Below are 25120 nucleotides of genomic sequence, written 5' to 3'. Positions count from 1 at the left end.
GAGACAGACCTGCCTTCATTTGGTAGACTAAGTTCACTAAGCACCTTCTATGCACCATACCCTGTACTAAGTGCTCAAGAGGTAGAGATTAGAGCCCCAGCCCCTACCTGAACCAGGGCTCACCAGCTGGTGTGTGGTGACATACGGGTTGGATGGGCTGGTTTTGCTGGCTTGGCTCACGAGAGCTGACTGGGGGCATTTCTTCCTAACTCGGTGTTTAGTTGTCTCAGATCGGCAGCTTGAAATTTGCCCCAATGGGGGCATTTTCACCATAGCAGTTGGCAAACACAACAAATCAGGGCTTCCCTCCACCACCACCAAATAGGCGTTCGCCGGCACACCACTGTGTAACCTGAACCTGATCTGCTGTGGTGGAGTCTGAGTCATCTGCTGTAGACAGCGGAAGGCAGACCTCCCGGAGGAACACATGTCAGACGCACTGAGCCAGCGGGATAGGAGGATGGGGCAGGAGGGCATGCAGGTACAGGGACCGGTGCGTGCACACCCGGGGCATCCAGAGCACTGCAAACAAAGGAGAGAGGTGGCACACAGATGGGGCTGGGAAGCATCCAGGAGGGCTTGTCTGGGACGGCGGCTATTTCTGGGATGCAGAACTTCTGGTCTGAAAACCAGGGATGACTTGGTCTCCCTGGTGGACAGGCCCATGGGAGGACCCATGGGGAAAAGTGAGACGTGGAGAGAGATCTGAGCCTTGAGGCAGTTCTGGTGAAATTGACGTGATAACCGGGGTACCCATCCTGGCATTTACTAAGTCTTTTCTCTCCCACTTTCTCATGTGATTCTCACAACACCTTGTAAGGGGCATATCTGTTCCCTCAAGAAATGTATGTTGAGCACCTACTATGTTCCCACCACTCTGCCAGTTGCTAGGCAACCAAGGAGCACCAGACCAACCGGGTTCTTTTCCTCTCCGGGTACTTCCAAATGCAGGCAAAGGGCAGATGGCACACAAGTTGATAACCTAATTGCTAATATGATTACAAGTTGTGATGGGGGTCAGTGAAGGAAATAGAGATGAAGGGGAGAGTATCAGGAAGGGGCAGGAAGGCCCCAGAGCCGCCCTTCCAGCCTAGGTGCGTGCATTAATTCTAAGCACGTGGGGCGCCCCTGGTGAGTTTGAGCTCTGATTCCTTCTCATGAGATCACTCCAGCTACTGCGGATGATTGGCAGGGAGGCTGAGGTGGAGCGTCAGTTCCCTTTCCAGGGAGGAGACCGAGTCTCAGAGGGCAGGAGACTTGTCTGAACCCACACCTGTCCGGGGTGCAGCCGCCCACGCTTGTGACCTCAGCTGTCTCTGTTTTCTTCCCACTTCTGTACCCGAGACTCAGGTGTTGGCAGGAGGGTGCCTTCCCAACTGAGATGCTAGGAGCAGTGTGAGTCCTGGGCCCCTGGGCACCATGGACTGGGGGCTGCCTCCAACCCCTTCTCTGTACAAGAAGAGGTGGCTGGTAGGGGGCTAAGACCCCAGCACACCCCCATCACACAGTGCACCTGGGATCAGACTCTGCCTCTGCTGCTAAAGAGCCATGTGCTGTCTGCCCCTCTGTGGACCTGTTGACTCCAATGTCAAGCACAGTAGCTGGGCAGATACTCTCAGGCCCTCATTCCCTCCATCCATCACTTGCTAGGCACCCAACATCACACTGGAAGTTTGCAGTCGGACTTACAGATGTGTAAGTAATTCAGATAGGCCCCTCAACCCTTTTGGGGGGGCTTGGGGAAGACATCCCAGAAGGGGGATACCTGTGCCGTCCTAAAGGGGTGTAAGAGTTTGCCTGATGACAAAGGGAGGGCGTTCCAGGTAATGAGGGTAGGAGGGGCAAGGCGTGGGGGTGGGCTGGGGAGGGAGGGGCCACACGTGGTTGACAGTGGAGCATCAGGCTTGGGGCGGTGGGTGCTGAGAAGGGGCAGGTGCCAGCCCTGGGGTCCCGGGCACCCTGAGGAGTTTAGGGAGTGATCGTGGATTTTTCTTACATAGGAATTTTACTTTGATACCATTCACATCACCATAAAATTCACCTCTTTAAATTGTATGAGTTAGTGACTTTTTTTTTTAATATTTTCACAGAATTGTGTAACCCTCACAAAAGGGCTAGTCGGCTTTAGAACATGTTCATCACCTCAGAAAGAAGCCCCATGGCCATTAGCAGTCACTCTCCATTCGCTGCTCTCCCCAGCCCCTGGCAACCCCTCAGCTACTCTCTCTCTCTCTAGACGCGCCCCGTCTACCCATTTTCATATAAATGGAAGCATGCACTGGTGGCCTTTGTATCTAGCTTCTTTCACCAAGCGAGATGCTTCCAGGTTCATCCATGTTGTAGCGTGTATCAATACTTTATTCCTTTTTCTGGCTGAATAATATTCCATTGTCTATGCCATTGTGGATTTTCCAAGGATGCAAAAAAAGTCGGCTTTGGAGAGCTGGCTCTGGAGGGTGGGCTGGAGGTGGCCAGATGGCCATGAGAGGCTAAGGAGTGGGCAGGAGGGGCTTTCTGGATGCCCGCAGGGGTGGGGGTGGCTGAGGGGAGCCAGAGCCAGGCCCTGCTGAGGAGGGAAGACCTAGTAATTGACTGGCTGCAGGGGGTGGGGGAGAGGAGGAGGTCCCCAGAGCTCCTGGTGACCAGGTAGAGAGCAATGCCATTTCTCAAGACCAAAGGGCGGTTTTCATGAAGCCCAAAGATACAGAAAGTGTAGACTGTCCCGTAGGAGGGCTGAGGGGTGGCCAGGCAGGAAGCCTTCTGATGGAGGCAGACTGGGGAGTCAGAGAGGGGGCCTAGGACATGGCGATGCGGGGAGGCCAGCCAGGAAGGTGGTCCAGATGGAGGGGCTGGCACAGCCTGGAGCGGAAAGTGGGCAGCCACCCACTGGCCAGGCCCACAGAACCACCAGCAGATGGGAGAGGTGTGCTAAAGCTGGGCAGGCTCTTGCCTGGGAGGGAGCCAGGAGGATCCCAGTCTTGGGACCAAAACCTTTGGCCTCTATCAGGTGGCCCTCACGGGATCCCCATGTCCCCATTCTACTGCAGAACAGATAGAACCAGGGCTGCAGCCCGCGTGTCTGGATGGGACGGTACTGAGAGGCCAAGATGGCAAGGCTGTCCCTTCATCCACCCAGCAGGGGAAGGTTGGTGCCTGAGAGGGAGGGCGGGCAGGAGCTCTAGGACCAGCGCAGCAAAGTGCAGCAAGCCCTGGATGGGCCCCCAGAGCAGAAGCCGCCAGCCCCTGCCCAGCACGCGTGGACCACTGGCACAGTGCGAGTCTCTTACAGGCAGGACAGTGTGGCGGTTAGGGATGTGACCTCTGCAGTCGGACCACCCAAGATCAGATCCCAGCAGTGCCCCCGTAAGCCTCGGAAAACTACTTCACCTCTATGCTTTCTTTGCCTCGTCAGGAAATACTATCTCTGACATAGGGCTGGGTGAGGTTTGGATGAGTCCTATGGGTTAAGTCCTTTGAACAGGGCCAGCACTGAATAAGTACTCAATAAATGCTGTGCGTTTCATATTTACGCTCCGGAGCCCTGGATTTCCCCTCTGTATGATGGATGAGGCACTTCCGGCCGCCTTCCTCGCTGGTGTCGCTGTGGCCTGGTTGGTTGCTTCAAGGTACTGTCTCTCCCTTGTCCGGCAGCTCCTTAAGGACTGGGCTGAACCTGGTTCTTCTCTGAGATCCTGGCAGGGCCTTGTCAGGGTAGCACCAGCCAGAGCTTCAGGATTAGGGGGGATGCCACCTTCTGGAAGCTCCCCCGCAAAAGGCAGGCAAAGTAGGATGCCAGACGGAGGGAGGGTGCTGTGTTTTAGCACCCCCAGGGGAAGCGCCCTTTGCTTCATCACTGAGACTTCCCTGAGATTGGAACTGCAATGCCTCTCTGACCCTGGGCCAGGCACTGTTCATCACATGCAATCCTTCATGGCTACTTTCCAAGGTAGACGCTCTCTTACCAAGGAGAAAACTAGCTCAGAGAGGTCAGAGACCTCTCTGAGGTCACCCAGCAGGTCGGTACTTGAACCAGACACAGCTTACTAATGCCAGGAATTGGTTAGGCAGTTTTGCCTGAACTGACCCATGTAATCCTCACAACAACTGCAGGAGGTAGATGCTATTGCCCCCATTTTACAGACGAGGAGACAAGCAACTGGCTCCAGGCCAGATGGCGGGCACAGGCGGAGCCGGGGTTCACTCGGCAGCCTGTGCAGTAAGCACCATTCCTCCCTGCCTTTCAGCCTATATGATCCCCAAAGCCCAGGCCCTTTCGGCTTCAGCAGACAGCTTCAGGGAGTATTTATGGAGCAGCTGCTCAGCGCCAGGCTCTGTGCTAGGCACAGGAGAAGGAGCTGTGGATCAGACATGGCTGCAGTCCCGGGGGAGCCAAGAACAAGGCCAAGGGATTCCCCTTGATGAGTAATTATGACAGAGGAGTAAAGCACCCTAAACTCAAGTCATGTAAGGTGGTGATCCCCAATGTTTTTGGCACCAGGGACCAATTTGTGGAGGACAAATTTTCCACAGATCAGAGGAGGAGTGATGGTTTTGGGGTGATTCAATTTCATTACATTTATTGTACACTTTATTTCTATCATAATTACATTTTGATATATAATGAAATAATTATGTGTGTGTGTTTGACTCTTTTGGACCCCATGGACTGTAGCGAGCCAGGCTCCCCTGTCCATGAGATTTCTCAGGCAAGAATATTGGAGTGGATTGCCGTGCCCTCCTCCAGGCGATCTTCCCGACCCAGGGATTGAACCCTCATCTCCTGCATTGCAGGCAGATTCTTTACTGCTGAACCACCAGGGAAGCCCCTGAAATAATTATACAACTCACCATAATGCAGAATCAGTGGGAGCCCTGAGCTTTTTTCCCTGAAACTAGATGGTTCCATCTGGGGTGACGGGAGACAGTGACACCCTCAGTGTATTGCTGATGTCCAGTCTACTGCATCGTCTTGTTTGGCTGCGATCACTGCAGAAAATCCTGCTTCTCATACATAGGATGTTGGAAATGGAAGCAGGCTTGTCAGTGCTTTTTTGGCCATCTCAGGATATTCCACCTTGACTTCAATCCAGAATGTGTGGAGAGTGGAAGTTGTCTCAAACATACTTTTAAAGCCAGTCATTTGCAATCTCATGTGGTAATGCAAGCAATGGGGAGCCGCTGTACATACAGACAAAGCTTTGCTCCCTCACCCGCTGCTCGCCTCCTGCTGTGCAGCCCGCTTCCTAATAGGCCACAGACTGGTCCCAGCCCATGGCATGGAGGTTAGGGACCCCTGATGTAAGACTAAGGAGAGCAGTGTCTCTGAGGGGTTTGGCAGTAAGGCAATTGCTAAGACTTAAACTGGACTGGAAAAATGATTCAGGGAAATCTATGTGAGCCATTTATAACATATGAGGAAATTAATGCTTAGAGAGGGAGAGTTACTTGCAAAAGGTCACACAGCACATGGGCATGGAATGCAATCCAGGTGAGAGCCCCTGGCCTGTGGGCAGTTCAGCCACATTTCATCCCCAGGAAGAGCTTGCCCCTTGCAAAGCTCTTCCTGTTCCACGTCTCACTTACCCCTTGCTTGACCCCCCGACCTGAGGCACCATAGGAGAGTTGAGATTATGAACCCCAGAATGCAAAAGAAACTGAGGCCAAGAACTGGGCAGGACCTAGACCCCAGACCTCCTGATTTCCAGTCCAGGGCCAGGAGGAGGGTGGGGGGATGAGTTCGCACATAGGAACACACAGCAGTGGACACCTCTTGAAGAGTCTAAGCGCTGAGCGTTAGGCCCTGAATCCAAATCCTAAACATGCCCCCAGAGCAGGGAAGAATACCAAAGCCCAGGGGAAAATCCAGCTTGTTGAATGCCCACCAAGTGCAAACACTGCCCTCCTCAGGCTGTCCCTGGTACTGCATGTCCTCTTGACTCAATGGATCAAACACCTGCTGTAATAGCTACTATTCATTGGACGTCTATACTGTGCAAGGCCTCAGGCCATGTGCCTCGCATATTTATGCCAAATGCTCACAATGGCCTTCAGAAATGGGCCTTGGCATAATTTTTCTTCCTTAGTGGCTCAGCAGTAAAGAATCCACGTACATTACAGGAGATTCAGGAGTTGTGGGTTCAATTCCTGGGTTGGAAAGATCCCCTGGAGAAGGAAATGCAAACCACTCCAGTATTCTTGCTAGGAAAATCTCATGGGCCTGACGGGCTACAGCCCATTGGGTCACAAAGAGTTGGGTATGACTAAGCATGCACACATACATCATAATTTTACTAAAAAAGAAAACAAATCTCAGAATGGTTAAACTATTTGTCTGGGCCACACAGCTAGAAAAAGGGCCACACTGGAACTCAGACTCAGCCTGAGTTAGTTTCCCAAGCCAGCCTTCTTTCCTGCTCTCCCACATCACCTCTCTGCACGCCCTGTGCTGGGCTAGGATTTTTCTACTGCAATCTTATCCTCACAACCATCTAGAACCCAGGAATCTAGGTACAAGAATCAGAGCCCAGCCAGCCATAGTCAACAAGCCTGGACCATGGGCACTGCCCTAGGCTTCGTTCACAGTCTTCAGACTAAGTCAGGACTGGTCCTAGGAGCTGTGAGGCAGCCCACCTGCAGTAGGAAGGGATGGCTGCTAGGGGCCCCAGCTGAACTCATAGACAGCTTCAGAGACAAACTTCAGCTCCAGGGGAACCCCCTGGGCACAGCTGGCACTGCCATGTTGGGGCCTGAAGACCCTCAAGAGCTTTCAGAGGTGCGGTTCCCCATCCACCCCCACTGTGTGGCCCCTTTGGGACATTGCATGGCCTTTCCGTGGCTTGTGGCCTGAGTTCTCATTTGGTTTCCCTAGTGACTCTCCTTGTCTTCTCCCCAGGTTGCCCATCTGGAACCTTCAAGGCCAACCAAGGGGACGAGGCCTGTACCCACTGCCCCATCAACAGCCGGACCACTTCAGAAGGGGCCACCAACTGCGTCTGCCGCAACGGCTACTACAGAGCAGACCTGGACCCCGTGGACATGCCCTGCACAAGTACGTCCAGGGCCCCCGGAGGGGACGCCCGACCGAGTCCGAGTCCACCTGCAGGAACTCTCAGAGGGTGGGGTGGCTGTCCGGCCCCAGTAACCTTTCCTAACTGAGGGGCAGCCAGGTACCTGGGGGGAGGGGAAATGGAAAACTGGCTAGAAAGGACCATCCTGGGGTGGTCGTGCTGCCAACAGGCAGACACCGCAGAGCTGGCATCTGGCTCCTTACCCCCTTCTGCTAAGTCACACGCAGGATGAAGTCAAGGTCTTGATTCACAAAGGGACAGAGAATGGAAAGCTTGGCAGAAGAACAACCAACACAGGTGGTGTCTGTGGTAGAAAAGGCTTCCCAGTGTTCTTTTCTGGCCACGGTTGCCTGAATCACAGGCCAAGGTTCTCCAAGAACAGGGTGACTGTGAGGGCCATGTCACAACCCTGTATCAGACAGGAAAGGCAGTCAGCTGCCAGGAACAGAGAACGGACCCCTGTAACTTAAACCCGAAGAATTTATGCTTGGAAACCCAAAAATAGGCAACCCCTGGGTAATGTGGTAAATCCATGAAGCTCCCCGAGACCCAGCACTTTCTTGTGCTCTTCCAGCCACAGCACGTGGTTTCCACCCTTGGGGTCACATCATGGCCCAACATTGCTGCTGAAGCTCCAGCCATCACACACATTCTCAGTCGTGGAAAGAGGGGAAGGGATAAAGGGACCTACTATAGCTATCTCCTTTTAAGAAAAAGTCCTAAGTGTCAACTTCTGTATGTCAGTGGCCAGCACTTAATCCCAGGAAGCTGTGAAATAGAGTCTTTAGTTGGACATATAGCCACCTTGAATAAAAGTGGGTCCTGTTATAAGGAAAAAGGGAGAAATAGATATTTGTTGTTTGGTCACTCAGTCATGTCTGACTCTTTTGCGACCCCATGGACTGTAACCTGCCAGGCTCCTCTGTTCATGGGATTTTCCAGGCAAGAATATTGGAGTGGGCTGCCATTTCCTTCTCCAGGAAATAGATATTGGGTGGATATAATTCCAACACAAAAAGACTGTCCCTAGTAAGGAACACCGAGGAGGGTGGAGTCCAGGGAGAAAGGTTTGAGCAGATGGGTGCAGTAGAATGGAGCATTATATTCTAGAAGCATGTCTCTTGGGTGCAGAGGAGAAAGGATTTAGAGGAAAGCTTTGGGGAGGCCTAGGCTGGAGCCAGGGCAGTGGGCACAGAGTGGTCTCTTGGGGAATGCACCCCCACCCCCACTGACAGACACCTCTCCCCCTCCCCAGCGATCCCTTCCGCGCCCCAGGCCGTGATCTCCAGTGTCAACGAGACCTCACTCATGCTCGAGTGGACCCCGCCCCGGGACTCAGGAGGCCGCGAGGACCTCGTCTACAACATCATCTGCAAGAGCTGCGGCTCGGGCCGGGGCGCCTGCACCCGCTGCGGGGACAACGTGCAGTACGCCCCCCGCCAGCTGGGTCTCACCGAGCCTCGCATTTACATCAGCGACCTGCTGGCCCACACCCAGTACACCTTCGAGATCCAGGCTGTGAACGGCGTCACGGACCAGAGCCCCTTCTCACCGCAGTTTGCCTCCGTGAACATCACCACCAACCAGGCAGGTAAGCGGCTTCAGATGCAGGCTCCCTGGGGTGGCGCTGTGCCATGCCGTGCCAAACAGGTATCCTGCCAGCCGTCGTTAAAGACTCCCTCACATCTGCAGAGCGCTTTTCTCTTTTCCAAGGCTGTTTGTGTGATCCGGCCAGCTGGGAGAGTCAGTGTTAACTCTCGGCTATAGTGGCATTTGTCATAATCGCTGGCGTTTGTTGAGCGTGTGTTCTTGAAGCCGAAAGTAAAGCTGCTGTAACAAAAGGGCCCGGTGTTCAGTGGCTTCAAGAACAACAGAAGAGCCTTTCTCTCTCGTGTAAGAGTCCAGGGGTGAGCAGGCCAGGTCAGCGGGGCAGCTCTGATCCACCTGGAGATTCAGGGACCTGGCCTCCTTATCTCTTGTCTCACGAGCCTCCACGCTCCTCATCGGCCCGTTCGAAGCTGAGTCGAGAGTTTGTCTGCTCTCTAACCTGTACAAACAGGAGAGACAGAAGACCAGGGCAGCAGTATGTTTTAAGCAAGGTAGGCAGAAGTGGCGCCTACCACTCTTGTGCACGTTCCTCTGGAAGGAATGTGGTCTCATGGCCTCCCCAAGCTGCAAAGGAGGTCGGGAAACATCATCTCTCCCAGCCTAACATAACCCTCCATCACAACATCAGGTGAGGAGACAGACTTCAGTGGCCATCTAGCAGTTTCCACAGGTGCTTTTTCTGAACCTTCAGCCCCCTCCAGTCTAATTCCAGCAAAACTCTTCTCCCCAGGCTTACCTTTAATGATCCCTCTGTGACCACCATGTGCCCACCCCCATCTTCTGCCCTGGTTTCCTTTACAACAACAAAAAAAATAGATGCAAAGGATGCATCCCATCACCTCCCCTCACCTTCCCTCATCCCCCTTCACTCCATGGCACTCAAGCTTCCGGCCCCACCTCTCCACCAAGGCCGTTGTCCTCAGGGTCACCTGGGACTTCCAGATGGCCAGGTCCAGGAGACACTTCCCAGTCTTATCCCCATCCAAGGGACACATGAGATTTTTCAGGGTCTCATGGTTCCTGCAGTTCCTTTAGAAGACTGTGGTTGGCCCTCTGAGTGTGCGCCTTAGTAATTTACTCAGCAGCCTTTGCAAGGCCCTGCTGTGCGTGTGATCTGGGGCCCATCTAAGCGGGGCAAAGGGAGACCAGGCTCCAGAGTGAGTGGGCTGGGCATCCAGAGATGGAGGTCCAGGAAGCCTTCGAGGAGGGGGCAGAATTTGACCTGCAGTTTGAAAGAGTCGCAGAATTTTGATGGGCAAGATGGAAACAGATGGGATTTTGAGGAGGAGGAAGGGTATGCACAAGCACATGGAAGGAGAGGCAGCAGCCAGCTCCACCTGGTTGAGGGGTGTTTTTATACGTGACCTCACTGCCACCCACCCCCCGGCCTCCAGGATTAGGAGGCATCTGCGTCCCCATTTCACAGATGGTGCTCAGAAAAGTTGAGTCACAAAGCTAGGCAGGGTGTAAGGCAGAAATTGACTAGGTCTAACAGACTCCAGCGGAGAAGGCAATGGCACCCCACTCCAGTACTCTTGCCTGGAAAATCCCATGGATGGAGGAGCCTGGTAGGCTGTAGTCCACAGGGTCGCTAAGAGTTGGACACGACTGAGCGACTTCCTTTTCACTTTTCACTTTCATGCATTGGAGAAGGAAATGGCAACCCACTCCAGTGTTCTTGCCTGGAGAATCCCAGGGGCGGGGGAGCCTGGTGGGCTTCCGTCTATGGGGTCGCACAGAGTCGGACACGACTGAAGCGACTTAGCAGCAGCAGCAGCAACAGACTCCAGTGCTCAGCACCGTCTAGGGTGCCTCCAAGGAACCATGGACGGCGAGGGTCTGATGAGTGTCCATGTGTGAGCGTGCATGCTTCTGCCACGTCTGAGCTTGAGTTTGTATGCCTGAGAGTGGCTCAGCCCATCCGTGTGTTTGTGTCGTAGAAGGCGCGTGGTCTTGTTTGTGAATGCTCGTGGTATTGCTGGGCCGAGAGGGCGCGTTTATGAGCGTATACTGCAGCCCTTGTAGGCTCGTGGGTGCATTTAAGCCCGCCTCGGATGGGGTTCCGGATGGAGCTGACTCAAGGCGGGCAATCTGAGAAACCCCTCCAACGCCAGCAGCTGTCGACAAAGGCACGTGGCAGATTATGAAGCCTTGGTTCTGAGTCTCTCCAGCTTGACAAAGCCCTTGAGGTAGGGAAGCCCAGGCTCCCAGTGCGGGGTGGAGACGAGGGAACTCTTTTCAACTGGGAGAAGCTAGAAATTCCCCAGAGTCCCTGAAGTTCTTTCCCTAGGTGTGCAGGCCTCCCCTGCAACCATTCGGGATCCCCAAGAGTCAACCTGCCTACTTAACAAGGCTCAGCTTGCTAGCAGCAAGGGCTGCTGGAGTGGACCCCTCCTGTCTGGAGTGGGACATTTCCAGAGAATAGAGGCAGGGCAGAGTGGAAATGAGGGCCCCAGAGAGGGGGATGCTGGGGGAGCCCTCAGGATTGAAAGGCAGGAGCAGTAACAAGCCCTGGATTAGTCGCAGGGGGACCTGAGTTTGAATCCCAGTTTTGTCATTCCTTTGCTTTGTGACTTTACTATATTGGTCAGTTATTGCTGCGATAACGCTGTATAACAAAACCACTCCCAAACCCAGAATTTTACCATAATAACATTTATTTCCTCACTCACTAGTCTGTGCATCAGCTAGGGTTTATCTAATCTGCACCAGATCCTCTGAACGGGGCAGAGCTCCAGAATGTGGCTGAATTGGGTCAGCTCCATCTGCGTCCCCATTCTCCTTGGATTAGCAACTCCCTGGGCTTGTTTCTGTTGTGATGGTGGGAATGTAAGTGGCCAAGCGAGATATCAGGCCACATAAACGCATGCCACCACCTGTGGCACAGTGGTCCACAGTGAACGCAGCCTGCAGGGCTCCTTGGAAAGAGTGTGGGTGTGAGACCCTGTTACAAGAGAGGTAGAGCTGAGATCGGCCATCTAACCTATCGCACTCGGGAAAATCACTTCCTCCCTTTGGACCTCCATTTCCCCACCAAACTGTGTGTCAAAAGTCCACGAGAGGGACTTCTCTGGGGGTCCAAAGGTTAAGAATCTGCCTGCCAATTCAGGGGACACGGGTTCCATCCCTGGTCTGGGAACTAAGATCCCACGTGCCATGGAGCTACTAGGCCTGTGGGCCACAGCTACAGAACCTGCCCTAGGGCCCATGCTCCACAACCAGAGAAGCCACTGTAGTGAGCCCCAATGCTGCAGTGAAGAGTGGCCCCCACTGGTCACAACTGGAGAAAGCCCACGCACAGCAACAAAGACCCAGCTCAGCCAATAAATAAATAATATTTTTTAATCTATGAAAGCTTTTTCAGAACACAGGTCCCCTGACCCCACCCTAGACCTGCTGGATCAGAACCCCAGAAATAAGCCCTGGGAATCAGCACTTTTCACAAGTGGCTCAAGTGTTTCTTACCATTAGACAGATTTGGGAGAGTCAAGTTTAAGTGAATCCAAACCCCTGCTGATAAAGATCTGTATAGTCAAAGCTATGATTTTTCCAGTAGTCATTTGTGCATGTGAGAGCTGGACACCATCAAGAAGGCTGAGTGCCAAAGAAGTGATGCTTTCGAACTGTGGTGTTGGAGAAGACTCTTGAGAGTCCCTTGGACTGCAAGGAGATCCAACCAGTCTATCCTAATGGAAATCAGTCCTGAATATTCATTGGAAGGACTGATGCTGAAGCTGAAGCTCCAATACTTTGGCCACCTGATGCAAAGAGCAGACTAATTGGAAAAGACTCTGATGCTGCGGAAGATTGAGGGCGGGAGGAGAGGAGGGTAACAGAGGATGAGATGGTTGGATGGCATCACCGAACCAATGGACATGAGTTTGAGCAAACTCCAGGAGACAGTGAAGGACAGGGAAGCCTGGCGTGCTGCAGTCCATGGGGTCGCAAAGAGTTACATGACAGCAACTGAACAGCAACAGCAAAGCCCCATGAGCCCCTGCAGCCCTGGGGCTCTCCGGTCCATAACCACTCTTTCCCCATCCTCTTTGTTCCAGGCCCCGTGACAAGCCCCATTCTCTCTCAGGCATCCAAAGCCCAACTGGGGTCTGTGCAACCACACACACCCTCACCACATCCTCCCCTTCTGCCAGAGGAGGAAACAGAGGCCTGGAGAAGTGGAGCCATTTATGCGAAGTCCCGCTACTAAGTGGCCTCAACTAGGGTTTGAACCCAGAACTGTGTGGCTCCAAGTCTACACTGGAGAAGACATGGCTCCTGCCATTGAAGATTTCTGCCGTGGTTGGGAAGATGAGACCTGGACATAGCTTATGTACAATATGGTATGAGTGAGGACGCAGGAGGGATCTGGGGGTGAGGGAGAAATCCTTTCCTCCTAGGGAATGGGAGAAAGGCATGCCATGAAAGGCTTCCTGAAAGAGGAGGCGTTTGAGCTTATCTTTGGAGAATGAGGGGTCTTCCCTGGTGGCTCAGATGGGTAAAGAAGCTGCCTGCAATACAGGAAACCCAGGTTCGGTCCCTGGGTTGGGAAGATCACCTGGAACCCACTCCAGTATCCTCACCTGGAGAATCCCATGGACAGAGGAGTCTGCTGGGCTACAGTCCATGGGGTCACAAAGAGTCGGACATGACTGAGCTGCTAACACTTTTCCTTTTGTTGAAGAATGGAGAGGCTTCTAACAGACAGAGATGGACTCAGGAAGGTATCCCAGGAGAAAAAAGTACAGGAGGCAAACTGGAGGGGAATTCTCCTTTGTCTTCCTCTGAGGGACTAAGCTCCTCTGCCACAGGATCTTTGCACGTGCTGTTCCCACTGCTTGGAGTGCTTTGCCCCTTTCCCCCTTCCCTTTGACCTTAGCTCATCCTCATTGACCATCCTGACTCGGTCACATGCCCCCAGCACCACAGCCCTCATCTTCCTGTGGCTGGGATTTTAGCTTCGTGTCTGTGATCATCTCGTTCCTGTCTATCTCCCCACCATCGGTACTCAGCAGTAGACTACGGGTCTCCTTTCCCTCGCCATGGTTTTCCTGGTGCCTAGATGGGGGCACACCACAGCGTGTGCTTGGTGAGCAGCCAAGGGGTCTAGAAAAGCGTGGAGAGGCGTGGAGAATTCCGATGATGCTGGAAAATAAGGCCGGAGACTGGATTTCCAGACAAATGCATTCAGTGCTCGGTTTTAATCAGACCCTAAAATTCAATATATAAATAGCTAGTTCATGGCCTTAAAAGGAAAAAGTATTTCTTTGGGGCAAGTGATTGGGCCTGGCTTGCACTCCCTTGGCATTCACGGGGGCCAGAGCTGTCTTCTGACTTCATAAAGCCATCACACTGACTTCGAACCACACTCGGCCATTCCAGAACACCTTTCTGCCTGTGCTCACAAGTCCTCTTGGTGGGGAGTGGGGGGCCCAGAGGTAGGAGACTAGGCTTGGCTGCATATCCCCACTTGAAGGTTTAGGAAACAGCATTGGGTGAGGCACGTGCCTGGGCCCACTCAGCTGGGACAGAGGAGGACGCAGGGTTCACTCTGGCTGTGCAGAGTCCATGGTTCTCAACACAAAAATACAAGACAATACAGGGAAAGAGGGGGAGAGGGAGGGGGAGCCTTGGTGAGGGCATCAGAGGATCGGAGGAGAGCCTCTCCCAGGAAGTGGCATGTGAGTCGAGATCCAGATGACAGGGCGGAGACAGCCATACAGACCTAGGTGCATGCAGCCACGTGGGGCTGGTGTCTAGGCTGCCTCAGTACTCCCGGAGGCCCTCCAGGCTGCAGCGGGCTCACTGTCACCCCAAGCAAGCCCCGACAGGCTGCATCTCTGCCTGGCCCCGGGGGTGAAGAGAAGGGTCTGGGCTTTGCAATCAGCCAAACAAACCTGATTTTGAATCAAGCCTAGCTGCTCACCGGCCCATAGGCCCAGACAAGTCACTTCGCCGGCATCCGATCACATCTTCCTCCTGGATGTCACCACCCTCTCCTGTGGGGTGCTGTGAGCTCAGGCTCTCAAGGTGCCTCAGAGGCTGCCTGGGAGGGTCAGCACTCAAAAAGCAGGGATCAGGACTTCCCTGGTGGCCCGGTGGTTGGGACGCCACACTTTCAATGCAGGAGACGTGGGTTCGATCCCTGGTCAAGGAACTGAGATCCCATGGCCAAAAAAAAATCACACACACACACAAAGCACCCTATATTCACTCTAATCATTATAATGGGTCACACCTGGCAAGTGTTTCTTATTTGCCAGATACTAAGCCCTGGTTGATGAATCTCCCCAACCTCAGTGGATCCTGTTATTCTTTTATCTTACAGATAAGGAAAGATAAGAGTTAAATGACTTGCCCACCACTCAAGTCACTGGCAGAACCTGAATAATGACATCACTGCATACTCAAGGCTCAGTGTTGAAACTGGAGCCAAACCTTCTGCAGAGGTGGGGCAAGCCGTGTGCCTCGAGCTGCCACACCACAGCTTGGCCAAGCCAGTGCAGCCTTTGGGGCCACCCATACTGAATGACCCATTAGGAAGATTCCCCCATTGTCATGCCCTAGGGAGTCATGAGGGGGGGAGCTGGGGAAAGGCATCAGTGCTGGGCTTGACAAACTCCATCCTCACCTAGCACGCCCCCTTTCCAAGCTATGGGATCAGGCTGTCTAGGGACCCTTACTTCCTTGAGCCTCAGAGTCTTTGCCTTCCAAATGGGCATGTTTTCATCACCCCACCTTTCCGAGATGGGCGCCAGGTTAGTAATAATGTGGTGGAAGCCCTGGGCGCAGTACGTGATAGCTCGGCTTCAAATGAAATCAGAAGGAGTTAGGTTCCCATTGCTGCTGCAACAAGATGCCACGAACTTAGCAACGGAGAAAGAGACGTAGTTCTTATCTTACTGGTCAGAAATCTAGCCGGAATCTCATCAGGCTAAACTCAAGCGTTCACAGGGCTGTGTTGCTTGCTGGTGGCTTCACTCATTCGGGTGTTAGCAGAATTCAGCTCCCTGTGTTTGTAGCAGAGACATCTCTGTTTCCTTGCTGACTGTCATCTAGGAGATTCCCTAGCTCCCAGGGGACTCACTCTGGTCCTTGCAGAGACCCCACCCCACCCCACCCTACCCCCCGCCTCATCTCAGAAGCAGCAACAGGGCGTCAAGTCTTCCTCAAACTCTCACTGTCTGGCCTGACTCTCATCTGGGAAAGATTCCCTCCTCTTTTAAGGACTCAAGTGATTAGACTGGGTCTACCTGGATGATCCAGGATAATCTCCCATCTCAAGGGCCATAACCTTAATCACATCTGCAAAGTGTCTTTTGCCGTGTAAGATAACGGATTCACTGATTCTGGGATTAGGTCGCAGACATCTTCGGGAGCTGTGATCCTGCCTATCATGCCCAGGAGGTAACAGATCAAATTAAAAAACACATTAGTATCCATCCAGTGCAAACACCTCCTTTTATAGGGAGGAAAACTGAGGCCCTGGGAGCTTCCTAAGTGCCTGCCCAAGACCATAGAGCAGCAGGTCCTTGGCAGAGCTGGTCTCCCACCCCCTGGCCGGGTGTCACAACCTCTGTCCGTGACATCACTCCATGCGGCTTTCTCAGGGAAAAACTTTCAACTTTTCGAAGCCCTTTCTACCAGCCGTGTTCGCCTCTGATCCTTTCACCCTCCTGCAGAGCGGGCACAGAGTGGCTGGTCTCCAGAACTGGCATGAGCAAGTGCTCACCTACTTCTCTCTCTAGGGGTGGAGAGGATCAGAAAGAGACAGGACAAGAGAACCCCCAGCGAGGCCCATGCCTGGGGAAAGGAAGAGAGAGGGAGAGGGCACTTCCCTCCCCGGGCCGAGCCCTCTGCACGCATCAACCTCTTTCATCCTCTCAAGCGTTCTGCAGGGGGAGGCCTTGCCCGCCCAGACTCTCGGCTAAGATTGGTTTGGCTGCCTATGAGAGCAAGAAAAAGAATAGATAGCTGCTGCCACAGTAAGGCTGTTTAACAATCAACCATAAAGGCAAGAAGCACTTATCTAGCTCCTGAGTCCCCTGGCTGGATGGGTCTCGGCGGGGAGCTTTCATATGTTCGTGCTCCAGCTACTCCGGGTATCTCAGCAGTTCTTTGGATTTTGTCAGGGCTCTATTGCATGTTTGGGGTGGAGCACTGTGAGCTAGTCAAGAATGGTCCTGGCGAGGACCGCTGGGGCAACAAGTCTGCCCCACATGTCTCAGCCTCTAACAGGTCAGCCTGGGTCTGTTCTCACGGCCATCAGATACATGGGAGGGCTTTTTCAAGCCTCTGCTTATATTATATTTACTTAAATTCCACTGGCCAGAACAAGTCGCACAGCCAAGCCCAAAGCCGTTGCCAGAGGGGGATTATATAAATTCTAGGACAAAGGTTGTAGATACAGAGAGGCAATTAATACAACCAGTCTACATAGTAGCTTAGACCAAATGGAGATTTATTTTTCTTATGTGTAAAGGAGGTCAGAAAATAGGAGTTAGGGCAACTGGGTGGAATCATTAGAGAGTCAGACTCCTCAGCACACAGGTTCTTGTCCTTGTAGCCCAAAATGGCTGCAAGAGCTCCAGCTCTCACATCCATATGCCAGGCAGCAAGATGGAAGAAGAAAAGTGACAAGGGTAGGGCCCCTTCTTTTTAAAGAGACTCTCTAGAAGTCCCACACTTTAGCTTATCGCTCATTGGCAAGCACATTGTTACATGGCCACTTCTAGCTGCCGAAAAGCTTGAGAAAGTGTAAGCTTTTATTAAGGAAGAATGTGCCCAGTGAAGAACCAGGATTCTGTTAATTTGAGAAAGGAAGAATGGATATTTGGTAGGCAGTGGATACTGTCTGCCACAACCCATTTTACAGGTGAGATACCAGGGCTCAGAGAAAGGGGTAGCTGAAGTAATAGTGTCAGCTGAGCATAAGCGATGGGACCTGAACCCTGGCTGTTGCTCCTTCTCCCCTCTTCCATCATCGCCACCACTGTTCACGATCCTTTGCTAAGCACTCAGCTACTCACAGTGCTGTTTGAGAGTCTGAGCGGCCCAGACAGTGACACATGGCTGATGTCCCCCGATCCTTTACTCTGGGCCATGTCCTATGCTAAACACGTTAGATACAGATCTTTATTAACTTTGCCAGCATCCTTGCCACTGTCCCCACAGCAGGCTGAGTTAGGTCCCCTGATTCGAGGTCCAGGCTCTTCCCACCTTGCTAGTCCAGATGCTGGCATGGGACCGGTTCCCACTGAGTGGCCTCAGATGAGATCAGGGTGCTTGAGCAGCCCACTAGGGGTGGACCATTGGATGTTTCCACAACATGAAGCCCAGAGCTGGACCTCAGCCTGCTCAGATCACACTTGTGGAGAGGGCCAGACAACCAGGAGGAAAAAACAACCTGGGTTTCCAAGTCAGACAGACCTGGGTCCTGATCCCAGCCCCACTGCTTGGGAGCTGAGACACACCAGGCAGGAGACATTGATCTGAGTCTCTCTTTCCTCATCTGTAAAATGGGCTCTGTCTGATTGTGTGGCACCAGGTGGATACAGCTAAATCGACAGTGAGTCAAGGGAAGAGTGAATGAGCAGGTGAACTGCCAGCTGCCGCCCCAGACAGGAGGTTTTTCTCAGCTTTAAGAAAAAGAATAACAGTATCTCCTGGACCAACTTTTTTTCCCCTCCAAAATATGTCCCTCAGATTACCAGTTCCAAAACACAATAGCTATTATGTGAAAAGGGCTTCCTGGCAGCGCTAGTGGTAAAGAACCCACCTGCCAATGCAGGAGACTAAGAGATGCAGATTCGATCCCTGGGTCGGGAAGATCCCCTGGAGGAGGGCATGGGAACCCGCTCCAGTATCCTTGCCTGGAGAATCCTATGGACAGAGGAGCCGGCAGGATACAGTCCATAGGGTCGCAAAGAGTCGGACACGACTGAGCCACTAAGCACGCATGCCTCACACAAGCCATATTGCCTTCTCCTGGATGCTGACCTTGTACCCCAAGGTCAGTGGACTCACCCAGGCTGCTGAAGGGCTAAAAAATGAGAGCCAGCCTCCCCATCCTTCCTCCTCTCCTCTTCCTTCCTTTCTTCCTCCACCAAGTATTGACCGAGTGCCTGCTCTGAGCTACATACTGTTCCACGCACTAGGGATAGACTGAATAAGAGCCACTGGGCCCCCGTCTGCAGAGAAGATGGTGTTCACGCTATAAAGAAAAGAGCATGTGGCCTGGTCGGTGACTGAGGCCGGGCTGATGGTCAGGCAGGGCTGCTCTGAGAAAGTGATGGTTTAGCTGAGACCTGAATGACTAGGAGGCGCTGGTCATGGAAGAGCTGGGGGAGGAGGTTTCCGGGCAGAAACACTGTGAGGCCAAGGCCCCGAGGCAAGAATGACCTCAGTGTGATCAGGGACAGAGAGGCAGCCAGCGTGGGTGGCGCTTGGGAGCCCGTGGGTTTTATTCCCGGTGGAATCCTCGGAGGGCGTGTGAAGATATCAGGGAGGCAGTGGGGTCTGAGAGTCTGGGGTTTGGGGTGGCGTCTCTGACCCCCCAGTGCCAGCGACTCTTCCCCCGCCCCTCTAAGCTCATGGGGTCTTCTGGTGAAAGGGCAAAGGCCAAGTAGGGGTCTCCTTCCTTAGAGCTCAGCACTGAATGAGACCCAAACCCACACCCTCTCCCAGGCCTCCTGACCTCCTGCCTGTCAAAGGACGCTAGTCCCAGAAGACCCCAGAAACCCCCTCCTCCTATTCCTTCATGCCCTGGGGGAGAAAGAGGCTCGCGGAAGGAAAGGCTCCTTCTCCAGGTTTCGGCTGAGGAAGAGACTGGAAGCTTCCCCCAGGGCTCGCTGGGGGCAGCGGGGCCCCTGACCACCTGCTCCCACTGAGCAAGGCCCTGCCTGGCCGGCCTCCCCCGTCCCCTCTCGACCCCTGCAAGCCTCTTTTGTGCTTGCTCCCTGGGGCTCCATCTTCTTGCAGGGGTCACGGGGCGCCCCTGACCCCATCCTCCTGCCGGTGTGCCCGGCTGGTAATTGAAAATACCAGAATTCCCTAAAGAGCGACTCACAGGGCAACCTGACACCTCAGGGTGGGCGGCGGGCAGCCAGGAGGGACGGGGAATCGTCCAGCTGTTCCCTTTTCTCCACCGTTAATCCCCCAGATTCCAGGAGAAAGGCCAGCCCTCGCTGGCCCGCCTTGATCGTCTTCCCGGCGAATGCCTCCTCCCTGCCACACCCAGGGTGACTGGGCTTATGGGATCAGAGCCCGGGTTCGCTGCCTGTAACCCAAGCCTACCAGCTAAGCCCACCAAACCCAGACCCCCCTGGCCGTGGGCGACCTGCCTCCACTAACAGCTGAGCGCCCAGAGCCAGGGCGGCCGGGTGGGCAGTGGGCCATGCTGTCCTCAGAGGCCCGCTGAGACCCCCTGGCCTCCAGACCTCTGTGGTCAGCCTGCCTCAGCCGCAGCCAGCAGAGAGGGCAGGAGATGTTGGACGTGCGTGGGCCTGGGTTCACATCCCAGCTCCACGGCTTGGTAACTTTGGGCCAGTTTACCTCATACCTCAGTGCCTCCGCTTCCTCATCTGTGAAATGGGGATAGCAATAATACCGGCCTTATTGGGTTGCTGTGAATGTTGAATGAGTTAACTGATGTAAAGCATTTGCCAAAGTGCCTGGCGTGGAGTGAATAAGGCAGTGTCAGGCGTTAGCTGTGGGCCTGCCTTTTTGTATGTGTTGCTCCCTGCTGCAGTCCTATGGCTTCCCAGTGCCTTGGGGATAAAGCCACTCCTAAGTCTGGAGGTCTGGCCCCCACCTGCCTCTGCAGTCCCGTCCCTCTGCCTGGCCTGAAACTCTTTGTCCCACTGCATCTGGATTCTCCAAGCCTGCAGGCCCCAGAAGACTCTGGCCTGGGCAAATGAGAGGGCAGTCTTGGGAACAAGTCTCCAGACACAGCTCAGCACCTCACTAGCTGTGTGACCTTGAAGTCATCGTGCCTTTCTGAGCCTGTGTGTGTGTACGCACGCGCTCAGTCATGTGTGACTCTTTGCAACCCCATGGATTGTAGCTTGCCAGGATCCTCTGTCCATGGGATTCTCCAGGCAAGAATTCTGGAGTGGGTTGCCATTTACTTCTCCAGGGAATCTTCCCAACCCAGGGATCGAACCCACGTCTCCTGCCTCAGTTTCCTCTTCTGCAAATTGCAGCTATTAACCCTCATCCCGCACTGTTATTGAGAGGCTCGAACAACATGCAGGTCAGCTGCTCAGTGGCCAGTGCCCAGTGACACCCCCAAACACTCACAGTGCTGACCATGTGCCGGGCACCACGCTGAGCACCTGAAGTGTTTCCACTCATTCCTCCTCATAACAGCCCCCAAACATGTAACCATTAGGCTCACTTTGCAGATGAGGAAACCCAGACACTGAGAGCTCTGATCACACCCACCTCCCCAGGGGTCCATCAATTTCCTTGTTAATTTCCCGTGAGCATTTGCTTGGAATCAAGCTGATCTCATGGTAACCAGAGGCGCACTGGTGAAGAGCCTGAAGGCTAGTTCAAGGGCTAGTCCACCACTGCCTGGCTGCATGAGCCTTGAGCAGGTTACCAAAAAGCTCCAAGCCTCAGTTTCTCCATCTGTAAACTAGGGATGTTAATAGCCCCCAGCTCATGGGGCAGTTGTAAGAATTCTGTGTTACACTTGTGTCTGGTTCTTTAGGGGGTGGGAGGGAGTTGTTTGTTTTGTCATGTGGGATCTTAGTTCCCCAACCAGGAATTGAATCCATGTCCCCTACCTTGGGAGCACAGAGTCTTGACCACTGGACCACCAGGGAAGTCTCTGCTGCTACTGCTGCTGCTGCTAAGTCGCTTCAGTCATGTCCGACTCTGCGACCCCGTAGACGGCAGCCCACCAGGCCCCGCCATCCCTGGGATTCTCCAGGCAATAACACTGGAGTGGGTTGCCATTTCCTTCTCCAATGCATGAAAGTAAAAAGGGAAAGTGAAATCGCTCAGTCGTGTCTGACTCTGCAATCCCAGGGACTGCAGCGCACCAGGCTCCTCCGTCCATGGGATTTTCCAGGCCTGTGTTAATAGGTGTTGAGTGCCTGGAATAGGGCGTGGCACAGAATGAGCTCTCAGAAAGAGTTAGGTCAGCGGCTTTATCCTTGTTATGATTATACCCATGCACACAGCCCTGAAAACCCTTCAAGTAACTTCATGGAGCATGACTGTATGTTGCTTTGTCTGGCCGCTTACTATCTATGTAGCTTCAGGCAAGTCACTTTACTGTGATTCTCAGTTTTCCCATCTGCTAAATGGGCTGAAGAAGATCTGCTTCACAGGTAGCTGTGAGGATTAAATGGGTTCGTGAATGTCAAGGGCTTAACACAGCGCCCAGCTTGCTGCTGCTAAATCACTTCAGTCCTGTCCGACTCTGTGCGACCCCATAGACAGCAGCCCACCAGGCTCCGCCGTCCCTGGGATTCTCCAGGCAAGAACACTGGAGTGGGTTGCCAGGTGCTTAATAAACACTGGTTAGTGAGGCAGGAACAAGGAAGACAGAGTCTCCTTTTTGACTAAGGAGGAAACTTTAGGGAGTTCAGTTCAGTCGCTCAGTCGTGTCCAACTCTTTGCGACCCCATGGACTGCAGCACGCCAGGCCTCCCTGTCCATCACCAACTCCCGGAGCTGGCTCAAACTCATGTCCATCGCGTCGTAATGCCATCCAACCATCTCATCCTCTGTCATCCCCTTCTCCTCCCACCTTCAATGTTTCCCAGCATCAGGGTCTTTTCCAGTGAGTCAGCTCTTCGCATCAGGTGGCCAAAGTACTGGAGTTTCAGCTTCAGCACCAGTCCTTCCAATGAATATTCAAGACTGATTTCCTTTAGGATTGACAGGTTGGATCTCCTTGCAGGGAGCCAGGTCTCTAATCTTCCCAAGAGGACTGCTGCCCCCTGGCGGGACAAGAAGCTGAGCTGAGGGACAGATGGCCCTCCCTGGGGGGTAGGGCGGATGCAGAAAGAACAGAGGACTACAGGGACACCTGGGCCAGGGTCCAAGTCCCGTGAGTGGTGCCACCCCTTCTAGCATGTCTCGGGCCCATTTTTCGCAGCTCCTTGAGGTGCTGGAGGGAAGCCTGGACCTGCTCGGGCCCACGCTGGCCCCTCCTGGGCTGATGCAACTCCAGGACCAGGGTCAACCAGGAAGGACAGGCAGGGAGCATTTGAGCTGCAAGCTCTCTGGGATCTTCCAGCTGTGCCCACGCTGCAGAGAAGGAACCAGATCCAGAGAGGAGGGCCGCCTGCCAAGGTTGCCCCAGCCTGGTTGGAACCAGGCTGATCTCACGGTAACCGGAGCTGTGCTGGTGAGGAGCCTGAGCCACCAGTTTCAAGAGTCAGCCCTCCACTGCCTGGCTGCATGAGCCATGCATGAGCAGATCACTGAATAGCTCCAAGCCTCAGTTTCTCCATCTATAAACTGGGGATGTTAATAGCCTGCAGCTCATAGGGCAGTCAGTTAGCAGCCGGCCAGAGAGCAGGCCCTGAGTCTTCTGACTCAGAAACTGTTCCCTCCACCTGGGGGACAAAAGGGCAGAGACAGGGCAGGAAACAGGCGATGCTCATCCTCCAGGAGCCCCTACCCCTCCCTGGTCCATGCTCCTGTCATTGTGGCCACCCTGCAAAGCAGGATTTGGGTGGGAGAAGAGTCAGCCTCAGCCTCCTGTAGGAATTGCCAAGATGGTGGAGATGGCATCCGCTTGTCATGGACCCGCCCAGGAGCCAAGAGAGACTACAGGAGGTGCTCCCCAACCCCTGGCAAGTCCTCAGCCCCTCCTGGGACCATGAAAACCTCAGGCCCAGAGAGCCAAGGGGGCTCCCCACTCCAGCCACACCATAGGGAAGAACCAGGCCAGGACTCCTGGATGAACCCTGCTCTGGGAGCAGCAGGCCTGGGCTCAGACCCCAGCTCCCCCACAGACGGGCTGTGTGACCTCAGGAAGCCTTGTGTGGCTCTGAGCTTCGGGAGCTGCACCTGTTGGTGGGGCTAATACAGCCCCCTCGCCGACAGTCAGCTCAGGACACACGTGTGTGAAGGGTCCAGGGCCATGGCCATCACGACGTAGGCGTTTTGTGCAGGTTCATTCCATTTAAGAAGAAGGCAACAAGCACAGGTGGGGGGCATGCTCTGTGAGAGAAGGAATCAAGGAAAGGGCTGCGAGCTTGACTTCACTGTGACCCCAGGGCAGCTTACAGCCCTCTCCAGACCTCAGTTTCCACATCTGTAAAATGAAGGAATGGGACTAAATTATTTCTAAGGGTCCTTCTAGCGCCAAACACAACCTCCTGTGACTTCTTGTCTCCTTGATCTAAGCTCCCTCCGTGCGGGCACTGGCAGCGCTGCAGGGAGGGATGGGTGAAGTTCCCGTAACGTGCAATTAACATGTTGACGTGCACGGCTCGGTGACATCGCGGTACAGTCACAATGCGGGCGCTTAGCACCTCTGCTGCTGCTGCTGCTGCTGCTGCTGAGTCGCTTCAGTCGTGTCCGACTCTGTGCGACCCCATAGACGGCAGCCCACCAGGCTCCCCCGTCCCTGGGATTCTCCAGGCAAGAACGCTGGAGTGGGTTGCCATTTCCTTCTCCAATGCATGAAAGTGAAAAGTGTCCTAGCGACCCCACGGACTGCAGCTTACCAGGCTCCTCCGTCCATGGGATTTTCCAGGCAAGAGTGCTGGAGTGGGGTGCCATTGCCTTCTCCGAGCACCTCTACCTAGTGCCAAAACATTCTCATCACCCCAGAAGAAGACCCCATGCCCAGCACTGCCCATGCCCCCTCACCAACCCTTGGCAACCACAATCTACTTACTGTCTGTCACCTTATCTACTCCATACAATCGACATCTGCCCTTAGCACAGATTTGAGGTTCATCTTCATCATAGCATATGACAGTGCTTCATTCTCCTTTATGCTTAAGTAATGTTCTGTTCTATGTGAACGCCACAACTTGTTTATTCATTCCTCTGTTGATAGACTGAGCACAGCACACCTTTTGGCTGTTGTGAATAGTACTACTGTAAACATTTATATACAAATATTCGCTTTCAGTTCTTTGGGGTATGTGATTAAGACTGGAATAGCTGGATCATAGGGTAATTCTATGTTTAACTTTTTAAGGAACCACCAAACTTTTCCAGAGTAGCTATGAATTGATTGATTGGTTGGTTTTAACTTTTTTGTTTTTAAAATTAATTTATTTCTTTTCATTGGAGGCTAATTACTTTACAATACTCTGGTGGTTTTTGCCACACATTGACGTGAATGAATTTATTTTCATATACTTATTTTTGGTGGTCAGTTTTATTCCTCGATATATCCCGCCACCCAGGAGGCACTCGATGCAAATTTGTTGAAGGAATGAGTGAATCTCCCACCTTCTCTGCTTCCC

General features: G+C 53.5%; 1 protein-coding gene across 3 annotated transcripts in view; it reads left to right on the top strand.

The window, feature by feature from the left end:
* Positions 1 to 25120, top strand: part of EPHB2 (EPH receptor B2) — a 226802-nt gene that overhangs the window by 156951 nt on the left and 44731 nt on the right. For all 3 annotated transcript variants that reach the window (XM_025278758.3, XM_025278756.3, XM_044938132.2), the window contains exons 4-5: positions 6893 to 7048; positions 8323 to 8658. In XM_025278758.3, the coding sequence (XP_025134543.1) occupies positions 6893 to 7048; positions 8323 to 8658 (492 nt within the window). The remainder of the gene's footprint in view (positions 1 to 6892; positions 7049 to 8322; positions 8659 to 25120) is intronic.

The sequence above is a fragment of the Bubalus bubalis genome, chromosome 2 (assembly GCF_019923935.1).
Source record: "Bubalus bubalis isolate 160015118507 breed Murrah chromosome 2, NDDB_SH_1, whole genome shotgun sequence".
In the NCBI taxonomy this organism is placed as follows: Eukaryota; Metazoa; Chordata; class Mammalia; order Artiodactyla; family Bovidae; genus Bubalus; species Bubalus bubalis.
This window is presented reverse-complemented; position numbering and strand designations above follow the sequence as displayed.